The sequence below is a fragment of the Crotalus tigris genome, unplaced genomic scaffold (assembly GCF_016545835.1).
Source record: "Crotalus tigris isolate CLP2741 ecotype Arizona unplaced genomic scaffold, ASM1654583v1 scf7180000017546.9332058, whole genome shotgun sequence".
Classification (NCBI taxonomy): domain Eukaryota; kingdom Metazoa; phylum Chordata; class Lepidosauria; order Squamata; family Viperidae; genus Crotalus; species Crotalus tigris.
Window position 1 is genome coordinate 7,990,770 of NW_024096465.1, and position 13,407 is coordinate 8,004,176.

General features: G+C 36.3%; 1 protein-coding gene across 5 annotated transcripts in view; it reads left to right on the plus strand.

Annotated features, from left to right (window-relative positions):
- The window catches only part of KCNK2 (potassium two pore domain channel subfamily K member 2), a 108,866-nt gene that overhangs the window by 49,447 nt on the left and 46,012 nt on the right, over positions 1-13,407 (plus strand). For all 5 annotated transcript variants that reach the window (XM_039336152.1, XM_039336142.1, XM_039336171.1 and 2 more), the window contains one exon: positions 2,759-2,876. In XM_039336152.1, the coding sequence (XP_039192086.1) occupies positions 2,759-2,876 (118 nt within the window). The remainder of the gene's footprint in view (positions 1-2,758; positions 2,877-13,407) is intronic.

The following is a 13,407-nucleotide window of genomic DNA, read 5'->3' on the forward strand; positions in this document are numbered from 1 at the left end:
ACAGGGATATATTCACAGATTTTATTTGCAACAGTATAAAAGTTGTTCATCATTGCCATCTTCTAGAAGGAACACAAATACATGATTGTATTTCAGTGTGCACTTACTTTGAAATCTGTTCTGCTAAAGCCAGGTCTATGGGATTTAACATAAAAAAGGGCATTTACTAAGATGGAAATACTGATTCATTAAAATAATATGTAAAACTTTTAGATTGTAAAATATCTGCTGACAAAGTAAAAATTTGCATAAGCAGCAAACATCAGTACTTATGTGATAATAAAACAGTAAAAAGCAAAAAGTGTTCTTCTATCCCATCCTTCTGCCAGAACAATATTGTAAATCCTTAGCCCAGAATTAAAGCTTATTCTTTTAAGGAACGTTTGAGTAAACATGCTAAGGATTCTTTTAACACAGTGTTTTTCAATCTTAGCAACTTTAAGATGTGTGGATTTTAATTCCCAGAATTCCCTAGCATGCTGACTGGTGAATTTTAGGAGTTGAAGTCCACACATCTTAGTCAACAAAGTTGAGAAACACTGTTTCTGACAATAGCCAAATAAGACCTCAAATATATATATTAATTATTAGGGGCTAGTGTCATAGTGCTTTATTATGTATTATTCAGAATGTGTAGGTATTAACGTGTATGACTAGCACTGATGATGTTACCTAGTTAGGGTAATGAAACATCTGCAAGTAAACAAGTAAGCTCAGAGAGCACAAACAACCCCTCATATTAACATATATGTTAGCAGGTCAAAGTTATTTTTAGAATACTTTTCAACTGCATTGAATGGAATTTGCGAAAAATAAGGCAAAACATTTTTATTGGGATACAAGCCTTCAGCATCTATGCTGATTGTTAGAATTATTAATCTTTTCTCTGAACATTCATAATTTGAGTAGGGGAAGTGATTATATGATACATAAAACCACAATAATTTCTGTTTCTTAACTTCTCTACAAGTTATATCACAGCTGATGTGTTATCTTATTCATGATTATTCATGAATTCATAAATAAAATTTAGTGTGCAGGTGCTTATTGATTTTATTGCTTATTTCAGGATTGAAACCGTTGATGTCAGAATTTTAATTTTTAATTCATGATTTGTGATAAGATTAAGGCTTACTAATCCTAAAATGATTGCTGATTCAAAATGATATACCAGTTACAGAATATGGAAAAGCCAATGTGCTAAACTGCTTAAAGTAAAAGACTAACACTCAGGAGATTCAATTCAAGGCTACCCTTAGCCATGAACAGTTGCTATCTCTCAGCGAGTTCAATAATTTTCCTTTAATTATATTTCAGACTTAGCTCACAGATTCTTGGAACTGAAGCAAATTGGCTTGTATGTATCCTAACTTACAGCCCAAATGTTGGAGGTGTGGTAGTACTGATGCACCTTACTTTCATGTTTGGTGGACCTATAAGAAGGTTAAAGCTTTCTGGATAATGATTTGGTGGAACATTCAAAAGATTTTTAAAAAGAAGATAAAGTTTACTCCTCAACTATTTTTATTGGGTATTTTTATGGATTTAGATGTTAATGAAACTATTTTAATGTTGAATTTAATAACTGCAGCAAGATTACTTGTAGGTTTATATTGGAAGAAGGATTCACTGCCTTAGAAGAATGGACACTTAAGGTTTCTACTTTAGCAGAAATGGCAAAAATTTCTGCTTATTTAAAGGACCAAACACAAGAAAAAATTATTATAGTGTGGAGAAGGTGGATAGATTATATTCAGAATAAATAAGGAACTTTAAAGTTCCATTTATTTTATGATTAATTTTTTCTTGAGGTTATAATTACTATTTATAGATTTTTATAATATTTGATTTACAGTAGATTTGTTTATGTTGTTATTATTATTATTATTATTATTATTATTTTAAGTTTAGAGAGAGTTAAGGGTAGTGTATGAATTTGGTTATTGTATAGAATTTTTGTTGTTGTTGTTTTATTGTGTTTGTTTTGTTTATAATAACCCTGTATTTTGCTCTGGGAAGTGGGGGGGAGGTGGGGAGGGGTGGGGTGGGATTAAGTATATATAGAAATATTAAAGTACGAAATAGATGGAGTAATTTAGAGGGAGGTGCTGCTCGGGTGTTTCCCCTGAACTGTATCCGAAGAGGGATAAGAGGGGAGGAGGAGGGAAGGAAGGAAGTTGGATGGGAGGAAGGGGTGAGGGGAGAGAGGAGAGGAGAGGAGAGGAGAGAGGGAGTAGGGAAGTAAGGAAGGAAGGTTGAGAGGGCGGATGCAGTCGGGGGAGATAGACAAGCGACACCTAAGGTCTTATTTTAAAGGTATTTTTTTCTTTTTTTTAGTTTTATATATAATGTATGGAAAGTATTATATGTATTGAAAATTCAAATAAAATTTTTAAAAATTAAAAAAAAATGATATACCAGTTACAGAATATGGAAAAGCCAATGTGCTAAATTGCTTAAAGTAAAAGACTAACACTCAGGAGATTCAATTCAAGGCTACCCTTAGCCATGAACAGTTGCTATCTCTCAGCGAGTTCAATAATTTCATTTAATTATATTTCAGACTTAGATCACAGATTCTTGGAACTGAAGCAGTTTCAATGTACTGTAAGATGTTTCCCCGCCCCCTTTTTTTGGGCTATTGTTTTTTTTTTTTAAATCTCACAGGTAGATTACTTTCACAAGTATATGGAATAGTATGTTCTAATATCTTTGTTTATATTTCATAAATACTGAGAAAATGTCTTTAAATTTTCAGCAAGTTGTGGCAGCAATAAATGCAGGAGTCAATCCTAAAGGAAATATGCCAAATCAAGTCAGTCACTGGGATTTGGGAAGTTCCTTCTTCTTTGCGGGGACTGTTATTACCACCATAGGTAGGACACAATTTATTATTCTATTTGAACATTGATGACCCAAATTAAATTTAGCTAAAGTATATGCTTATATATTCTTATTTGGGAACTTTGTCTTTTTTAATTGTCCTGTTTTAAGTAAGGAAATGTTGGTTAAGTATTTACAAACCAAGTATCAATCAAAAACTTTTAAGTGCAAGGTTTAGGTTTTTTTAGTTTAGATTTTTCTTAATGGAAGCCTTGGTTTTTTTATTTTGTTTGTTTAGCAATGACTGCGTTAATTTCATACACTTATTCTCATATATTTTAATTGAGGACTTTGTAAAGTTAATCTAGTTGGAAAATTTCTTTAAAAGTTAAACATGTAAATATAATGAGCATCAATATAAATATAAATTAGGTATTGTGTGATTTACATAGTTTATGAACAACATTCTTTCTACTGTATGGTACACATATTTTAATGCAAGTACTACACAAATAGCTGCACCATGCCAAACTGAATGCTATAAATGCATTATATTATTTAAATATCTTATTGTTTGACATCAGTATGCCATCATAGGCATCATTTACTTTTCTCTCACACATAAACTTACTTAATGAGAGTCAGATGATATTGGGGTGGTAGATCCCATCCCATCTTTTTCACTATGAAAGAGTGTTCCACACATTATCTTTGGTCAGAGTGGAAGGGCTAAGAGGATCGTCTTCCTCTTTCTCCAATCTAAGGTTATCTGAGAAAGGAAATGTAAGATTGGACCAGTCATGCCTCCAATTCTTATCACATTTTGCCTTCCAGAGGACTTTGGATTGAGCAGCAAAATAAGAATGGAATGGAACTTATATACACACACTTATCTGTGTGAGAAACTATCATATTGTAGAAATGTAAGGGAAAGTGGTTAAAAAGAGATATTCTGCTAACTGTGTCAAAATGTGTATATATACTGTTGAAATTTTATCATATTACTTTGTTGCTTAGGGAGAATTCAGCAAGTTTTAATTGTTCTGTGATCAGCCTGTAAGACAACCTTTCTCAGCCTGTGCAGCTCAGATAGCTTGTACTACAACTGACACAATTATGACAAAATTGAAGGACATTAGGTTGAGAAAAGCTGCCATAGACATTTTTAATTTGTCTTGATTGAGAAGTTCATAAATTTAAGAATGCTTATCATTATTTTCAATAACCCTAAACTTCCTTTCTAAAAAAAATCTCAATAAATTTAATAAACAAGCGTTTATAACCACCCCACCAAAAAAAGAAAAGAAATGTATGTAAGTCAACTATTGGAAAGAGAAATTTTTTTATTGTAAATGGCACTGATTCTTTTTCTTCTATACTAATTCATTTCTGAACTAGAATAAATATTTCCTTAACCAAAGCAATGTATCAAAATGATTTTAAAAACAACCATCAAATAAAATACACTTGTTTGAAATATTAAAACAAAGTGTTCAACTTTACATGTCAGAGAATTTCAAAACTGTACATTGATGTTGTTTTAGAGTGCTACCATTGATGACTGGCATTTACTACTGGCATTTGGATTTGACTGCAGTTCTGTGAATTCAGTCATTCTACTGTTTTCTGTAGAATTATTTTTGAAGATTATATTTTGCTGAGCCTACAATATATACTGTATTATTAAATTTATTTGCTGCCCATCTCACCATAAGGCAACTCTGGCAAGCTTGCAATATTAAAAGGAATGCAATCATAACCATAGGACTACAAAATTATGATTAAAAATGGGAGGACAGCAAGCAAGATGCCCAGGGGGCAAGGTGGGATCTATTAGTCCATCAACCACCTCCAACTTGGTACTCCCCCCCTCTTGGGGCCTCAGACCAACTGGCAGAGCCTGATCTTCAGGCTCTTATGGAAGGTCAATACTCTACACTAGTGTCTCTCAGCTTTAGCAATTTTAAGATCTGTGGACTTGAACTCTCAGAATTCCCCAGCCAGGATGGCTGACTGGGAAATTCTGGGTGTCAAAGTTTACCTTAAAGTTGCCAAGGTTGAGAAACACAGCTTTATATATGGACACCTCATGTCAAAAATGGAGATCAGACTGACTGACATGACAGAGATGTAAAATCTTCCTTTCAGAAACCAGTCTTTGTGATTCTTTACATTAAAGTCAATATATTACTATTTTATTCCCACAGGATTTGTCCTATTCATTCTCTAATAAATATTTTCTGTGAACAACATGAAAGATGGTTACATGTCTGGTCATAATATTTTTCAGGTGGCTGTTCCATGTACTTGCAGCCATAGAAATTGTTGTATATAAAAATGAAGTGTATATGGCCAAGAAGTGGGGGAAGTCATATTGAATTCTAAGATACAAGGGAGCAGAATGTCAGATAAAATATCATGAAAAATATTTTTATTTCACTGAAACAATATTGACAGTCATTTAAAAATAAATGTTATTTTATATTCTCCTTCATGGTATCCTCTTTATATAATTTACTCATCTCACAGTACCTTGTGATTCTGCTCTGTGTGGATGATGGAGTCCCTGGTCAAAAATTTCTGGAAGGTACAAAGATTAGGGGGAAAATGGTATAACCTCCAATTTATCCTTGCCTTGCCTAATCCATTTTTATATTCCATTGTCACTTATGGCGAGCACCAGTTGCTTTGAATATGACATGAATAGCCTTTGGTATTTTATGAAATAATATTTGTTTAAGATTACTCCTGCTTCTGTGCAAGGGGAGCAACTGACCTATACAAATATCAAAATCTCCTGCATTCTTTTGGTGTCATGTTATAATGTCAAGCAAAACTGCTTTATTTTCTGAAAGTGAAAAGATAGCAAGTACTGACTTTCGGAAAATATGCCATATTTGATGGTAGGCTTGAGCTAGCACTTAGCAGACTAAAGTAAATCCTTGTAGATTCACATTTGTGATTAAGGTCTTGGTCTCTGAGCTCAAACAAAATTTTTATTGTAAATAATGTTCCTTTCTCCAGTGTATGTCCCCTGCAGGCATAAGCCTTTGCTTCTGAAGTCGGAACATTTTCTATCTTGTTACTGTATGTAGTTTATTGATTCAGCTGAACAATGGGGAATTGTACTATTAACTCTGTTATTGCTGACAGAATTTTATTATAACCAGAGAAGTCTGTGTTGAAATGCTCTTTTCAGCTAGACATTAACTATGTAATACACAGTCTCTCCCTGTTCCATGGAGGCCTGTGTAGGAATAACAAAATTTAACCATGCATGTTGCATGAAAAGAAAAAGTATGTCAAACCTTTCTAACACCCAGTGAAATATGATTATACACGTTTACTGGATACATATTGTACAATTTTATTAGTTATATTGTTTTCCTCTTTCAGTGATATGCAGTTGTTTTTTGTTAACATTAATAATTTCATCCCTTTTTAATCTTTTAACAAATATATAAAAAAAATTAAATAACTGTAGCGGTTATGAGCAGGTTCAAGCTACTTGTCCTGAAATGCTGTTTCTAATCTCTGAAAATAATTCCTGTTATCAATAGTAAGGGCAAAAAAAGTGAGCTGGAAATAGGGCAGCCTTGCTCCTTATCTTGAGCCAGAGTGTCAGTCTTAGGCAGCAATTGATAAGTAAAAGGCAAGAAGGGGCAAAAAAAAGTGCACTTAATTCTCCTAATCTGGCTAGTCAGAAGAGTCCATGCTCCTGGCTAGTTAAAGCAGAGGCCCCCAACCTTTCGAGCACCAGGGACAGGTTCTGTGGAGAAAGATTTTTCCACGACCAGAGGGAGTGTGGTTTCGTGTGCTACTTACATCCAGCAGATGGGGCTTCACTTGTTTCTATGGCCCGGTTGCTGGCATGCCACGGCCCGGTGCCGGTCTACAGTTGGGGACCCCTGAGTTAAAAATTTCCAAGTATTCTTCTGTTCTAAAGAGGTCTGAGATCTGTTTTGCAAATCTGAGGAACTGCAGAATCAAATTACTGTATCCAAAGAGAAAAACACAAAATGGCCCTAAGAACTCACTCCTGAACTTCTTGAAACCAGAAGGATTTGCTTCCAGGAGTTGGAATATTGTCTTGTCGTGCTGCTAGCAATGTCCAGCAAAAATATGTGGCATTTGTTAACTTGCTGGGTAACTTTACAAAGGCAAAATTCTACCCCCTACAGCTTGAATAGTTAAAAGAAGTTTAGGATTGTAGATAGCTGGAGTTCACTGGGTTGGTGAGAATTAGCAGCAGCAAAGATTAGCTATTGTGGCATTTTCTGCCAGTGATGAAACAAAATTGTTTACTATCTCTGCTTGCAAATAGCAGGCTTGCATTATGCTTGAGGTCTGACAAGAGTCTTTACTGTAAGAAGGAAACTTACCCTGATGAGTAGAGTGAATAAATTTGTATTAATCCATGAGAAATAAAGTCTGGTTAGGAACAATGCCCCAAATTTAACTGCTTTCATTTTACTACTTTCAGTGGGAGAATACATTATCTCCTTTATCCTCCCATTAAAATAAATAGGGCATAATATTGATTTTATTTTGGCTGGAATGCCTAATTTAATGAAAAGAAGGACTAGAGATGGTATGATAGCATGCTTCTAATATCTAAGATGAATCAAAAGTTGGAATTAAGATTGCTGGGAGAAATATCAACAACCTAAGATATGCAGATGATACCACTCTGATGGCAGAAAGTGAAGAGGAACTAAAGAGCCTCTTGATGCGGGTGAAGAAGGAGAGTGCAAAAGTTGGCTTGAAACTCAACATTAAGAAAACCAAAATCATGGCATCCGGCCCTCTCAATTCCTGGCAAATAGATGGGGAAGAAATGGAGGTAGTGACAGATTTTATTTTTCTGGGCTCCAAGATCACCTCAGATGGGGACTGCAGCCAAGAAATTAAAAGACGCTTGCTCCTGGGGAGGAAAGCTATGGCAAATCTAGACAGCATACTAAAAAGCAGAGACATCACCTGCCAACAAAAGTGCGTATAGTCCAGGCCATGGTTTTCCCAGTTGCAATGTATGGCTGTGAAAGTTGGACCATAAGAAAGGCTGAGTGCAAAAGAATTGAGGCCTTTGAACTATGGTGCTGGAGAAGACTCCTGCGAGTCCCTTGGACTGCAAGGCGTTCAAACCGGTCAGTCCTAGAAGAGATCAACCCCGACTGCTCCTTAGAAGGCCAGATCCTGAAGTTGAAACTCAAGTACTTTGGCCACCTAATGAGAAGGAAGGATTCACTGGAGAAGAGCCTAATGCTGGGAAAGATTGAGGGCAATAGAAGAAGGGGACGACAGAGAATGAGATGGCTGGATGGAGTCACTGAAGCAGTAGGTGTGAATTTAAATGGACTCCAGAAGATGGTAGAGGACAGGAAGACCTGGAGGAACGTTGTCCATGGGGTCGCGATGGGTCGGACACGACTTCGCAATTAACAACAAATATCTAAGAGGCTGCCATAAAAAAGCGGGGGTCAACCTATTTTCCAAAGCACCTAAAGGCAGGACAAGAAGCAATGGACGGAAACTAATCTAGCAGAGTTCCAACCTAGAAATAAGGATAAATTTCCAGATAATTACAACAATTAATCAGTAGAACAGCTTGCCTTCAGAGGTTATGGGTGCTTCATACTGGAGCTTTTAAGAAGAGATTGGGCAGTCATTTGTCTGAAATTGCATAATGTCTCCCGCTTGAGTAGGAGATTGGACTAGAACAGTGTTTCTCAACCTTGACAATTTTAAGGCATGTGGACTTCAACTCCCAGAATTCCACAGCCAGCAATGCTGGCTGTGGAATTCTAGGAGTTGAAGTCCACATGCCTTAAAATTGTCAAGGTTGAGAAACACTGGACTAGAAGATCTCTAAGGTCCCTTCCAATTATATTATTCTGTATTCTAATTTCACTTGTAAGAAATGCCAATGGTGTTGTGCACTGCTTATTTCCAGGAAAGTGCCTGAAAAGTGCCTGATTTAATTTCACGTATAATTATTTTAATAAAAGCAGTAGTCCTAAAGCTTTTTATATGAAAGAAAAAGTTGGCAAACAAACATTTAATAATAAATACCAAGTTAATTTCAGATGAAGCTGTGGAGACAAGCCTTCATTTTTGCTGGGATCATTACAGCTATAAATTAATTCTGCATTTTCCAGACTCTCTCCTTCACATAAGGCTTATGAGTTGAATTTTATTTTTTTAGAAGCAAAATTTCCCCATTTTTAGAATATTTGTCAAAAAGTGAATAATGTATTCTTGGCTACTAACATAAGTTTTTTGCATGTATACAATTACATATGTAGTACATCCAGAAGTTTGAAAGCATAATAAATTTGCTATCAAAAAGTGTATTAATTTGAGAGCTCCAAAAGAAAATAAAGCAGAAATTTGTTGAAATAGCAGCTGATTGTTCCCCACTGTGTCCTTCTATTTGCTTTGTATTTTGTATTTTACTCTATAATTCAATATATATAAAAAAACAGTAGCTGAAAGATTTTTTCAGGAGACATGTACAGGCTACATACTATGAGTTTGGTAGCACAAGTAGATTGATAGTATTAATGAGTGAATGACCAGGACTTGTCTTGATTTGCATTACTACAGGAGATTGCAAGTCAAAATCTCATGTTTTGTTTTGTAGTTTTCCTGAATATATTGATCAGTTCTTAGCATACTTTTTAAAGATGAAAATAATATAGAAATTCAGATAATAGATTTTAGAGGAAAAAGAGAGCCTTTCTCAGCCTGTGCACCTCAGAGCTTGTACTGCAACTGCCACAGTTGTGACAAAACTGAAGGACATTAGGTTGAAAAAAGTTGCCATAGATAGTTTAAACTCATCTTGATTGAGAAATTCATAAATTTAAGAATGCCTATCATTATTTTCAATAACTCTAATCTGCCTTTCTAAAAAAAGTGTATCAATATCTTTAATAAACAAGCATTTGTAACCACCCCACCAAAAATAAAAGAAATGTATATAACTTATGAGTAGTCTGCCTTTTTCAAATCTGAGCGTTAATGGGAGTTTCTACTCCATTATTTTTTTGTAATAAAAGAATGAACCTGTGGCCTTCAAACATCCTCAAGCTTAGCTGCTAAACTTTAGTATCACAATAACTATAAAAAGCAGGAATGTTCAGTTATAATTGGGAGATTGTAGATAAAATGGAAATCTGAAGCTAATGTGATGCAGGTTTCCTTTGAGACTGATGTAGCACCACCCCCTTTGGACTGCTTAAGTCCAGGCCCTGACAAACTCCGCTCCAAGTGGCTACCAGCCCAAAGAGATCTCTCACATTGGTGCCTCTGCCTAACAGGGCCTGTAACATGGTGGTATTCAGTCACAAATGGCAGCCACACACATGGGGCGGTGATGGTCATTCTCTCGTGATGGTGACTCACTTGGGATGATGATAGTTGATCTCAGGCAATAAGAGCTTACAGGGAAGATGGTAGTCACTCTCTAATGACAACAACTTGCCCAGAATGTTGTTAATCAGCCTCTGGTGACGGCAACTTGCCTAGAACGATGGTGGTCAGTGACAGTCTCTGTGACAGCAACTTGCCTAAAGCAATGGTAGCCAGACTCTGGTGTCAACAACCTGCCTAGAATGATGGCAGTTAGTCTCTGGTGACAGCAACTTGCCTAAAACAATGGCAACCACTCTCTGGTGGCAACAACTTGCCCAGAATGATATTAATCCATCTTTGATGACCAACAACTTACCCAGAATGCTGGCAACCAATCTCTGGTGCTAGCAGAGGCCTCTCTTGTCCGCTCTCCTTATCCCTCTCTGACCTCACTCCATGTAATCCCTTTTTATCTCCCCCAGCTGATCCTATAAAGAAAAAAAAACCCCTTACCTCCCACTAAAAGACGTATGTCAAACTCTTCTCTAACTCTCCCTCTGCCTAACTTACTCCAATGAAGGAAAGGAATTAAAACTCCCTAAACTACCCTCTGTTCCTTTTTTTGTCTGGCCTGCCCACAACGAAAGAGAAAGAAACAATAAAACTTCACCTTGCCCCTCCCTTCCTCCCCCCTCTCCCTGGTCTGCTTGAAGCAAACAGCTTCAACCAGCCACTCTCACCCTCTCTTTCTCTCTCTCTCTCTGCCTGGCCTGCTTCAAGCAAACAGCTCCAACCAGCCACTCTCACCCTCTCTCTCTCTCTCTGGCCTGCTTCAGGCAAACAGCTCCGATAAGCAATCTCTCTGCCTGGCCTGCTTCCAGCAAATGGCTCCAGCAACTACTCTCACCCTCTATCTCTCCCTGCCTGGACTGCTTCAAGCAAACAGCTCCAGCAATTACTCTCACTCTCTCTATCCTTCCCCCTTTCATCCGGCTTGCCTGTAACGAAGCAAAAAAAGCAAAAAAAGCAAACGCGAAAACCCCAGTTTCTTACTCTCTTTTCGATCAGCTGGTTCAGAACGGCAAGTTCCACCAAGCCTTCTCTCTTCCTCCCTTCTATCAGCTTCCTTCTCCTTTTTCTTCCCTCCTCTGAGCCATACCCTAACGCCAGACCCATGGCAGCTGCCGGAGCTCCTCATCTTCCTGCCTAATCGGCAGGGCTCCTGCAAAGCCTCTCAGCTGGCCCCATTGTCACCCAAAACTCCGCTACACTGATGTTTTACTTTCAAGTACTGCTTTCTAGGTTCTACATAGACAAACTGGCAGATGATGGAAAATAATAAACACAAATTCAATAGAGACATTTTATGTAAGAATCAAGGGGAAATATTTCATTATCCTAGGGTACTCCATTTTCTAAACTTTAATTTTCAACTTTTAAAAGAGTAGCATGAAAATGCTGAATGAGAAATTAAAGAAGTTTGATTCTGTACATTTGAATTAGGTATCCTGTCTTGATACTTTTATCTGTAATCTCTGCAAGTCTACAAGCAATAATGTAACATGGTCACTATTTGGAACCTTCTGCTAGCTTTTCCACAAATGGGATGCTATAACAGTGTAATTGGGAGCTTGGCACTGAACGCTTAATTTGCAGTTGTGTGACTTGGCGGTCCTACAATTTATCATAATTTCAAGGAATTGCTGAATGAGTGGTTGTTGAGTGAGGATAAACTATAATAACAATGGCTATTGTGAAGAGCCTTAGTGATTATTTTATATTTAAAGTTTAATGTAATTGTCTCTCTTTGTAGCTTTTTAAAATTACATTTACATTAGTTCCTTGGTTTATATTTTATTTTCCCTCTACATAACAGAATAAGAAGACCCCTGCTGGGTCAGATTTATAGCTCATTTAGTCTAGCACACTCTGTCACGGGATATTTAACAGATGCGCTAGAGAGCTTGCAAACGTAGAAAAATCGCCCTTTTCCTCAGTTATTCCCCAATATTCAATATTTATGACACATTGCTTGAGATTCTTTTTTTTAAAACCAACTGAATTGGTATTCAATATTCATATATGTGGTCCATAAACTCCATAGATGAACTATGAATTGTGTAAAGATGTATTTCCTTCAATCAATCATTAATTTCTGAGCATTTTGTTTCAACAGATGAGTTGCAAAACTGAGTTGAAAATCTAACATTTTTCATCCCACTCATGCTTTTTTTTATGCCACTAGTTTTTAAAATCTCTTACCTATCTTTGCTCTGAGTGGTCCCTCCACCCCCCCCCTTTATTTCTTGAGAAACTGCTCCAACCCTCTATCTTATTGGTTGCTCTTTTCTACATTATGGAATTCGTATTCTATAACTTGGATACACAAAGAAATGTGAGGATACATTTCATAAATTAATAAGCATATTTTTTTATGGCAAGAAGAACTAGTATCAACTTCTCTGTCATTTCTTCATTAAATAGATCTGCTAGGGCATTGATAGCATCACCGACAAATAATGTGAGAAATCCCTCAAACACATTCAGGAAGCAATCTAGGTTTTTGAAGTAACTAGACCATACCATCAGAAGATTATGTCAGCTGTCAATGTAAGAATTACCAGAATGATCTGTTCCTGCTAAGGAAATAACAGAGTGCCTCTATTTTCAAATTGTTCTATCAAAGAGAACATAAAATCCAACATACGTGGCATCTAACACTAGCTGGGACATGAAAACCTCAGTGAGAGGAACAACATGATTGCAAAAAAGTTTGGGTTCATAGGATTCATTTAATATTCAGTAACTCTGGATTTCAAAAGAATAATAAATAGCTTTAAAAAACAATACAATTAGACCTCGATAGTAGAGGATGTGGTTAGTTGTTGCAAGAAGATCACAAACATTGATTACAAACGACAACAATAGTGCATTGGAATATCTGTGAGAAATACCATTTCCATAAAAGCAAGAACTGGTGGAACCATAAAGTAGAAAAAGTAATAGAAAATGAAGAAACCAAAGTGCTCTGGGACTTTATAATTCAAACAGACAAATACAAGCCACATAACACCCCAAACTGTAGTAGTATCTGGACACAGTAAAAGAAAAGAGAAAGAACTGGAGAAAATCAGAAAATGCAAAAACTTGCAAATAGAAGAATGTGGCCAAAGAAATAAAGATAATAACAATAGTAATAGGTGCCTTGAGTGCAATTCAAAAACATCT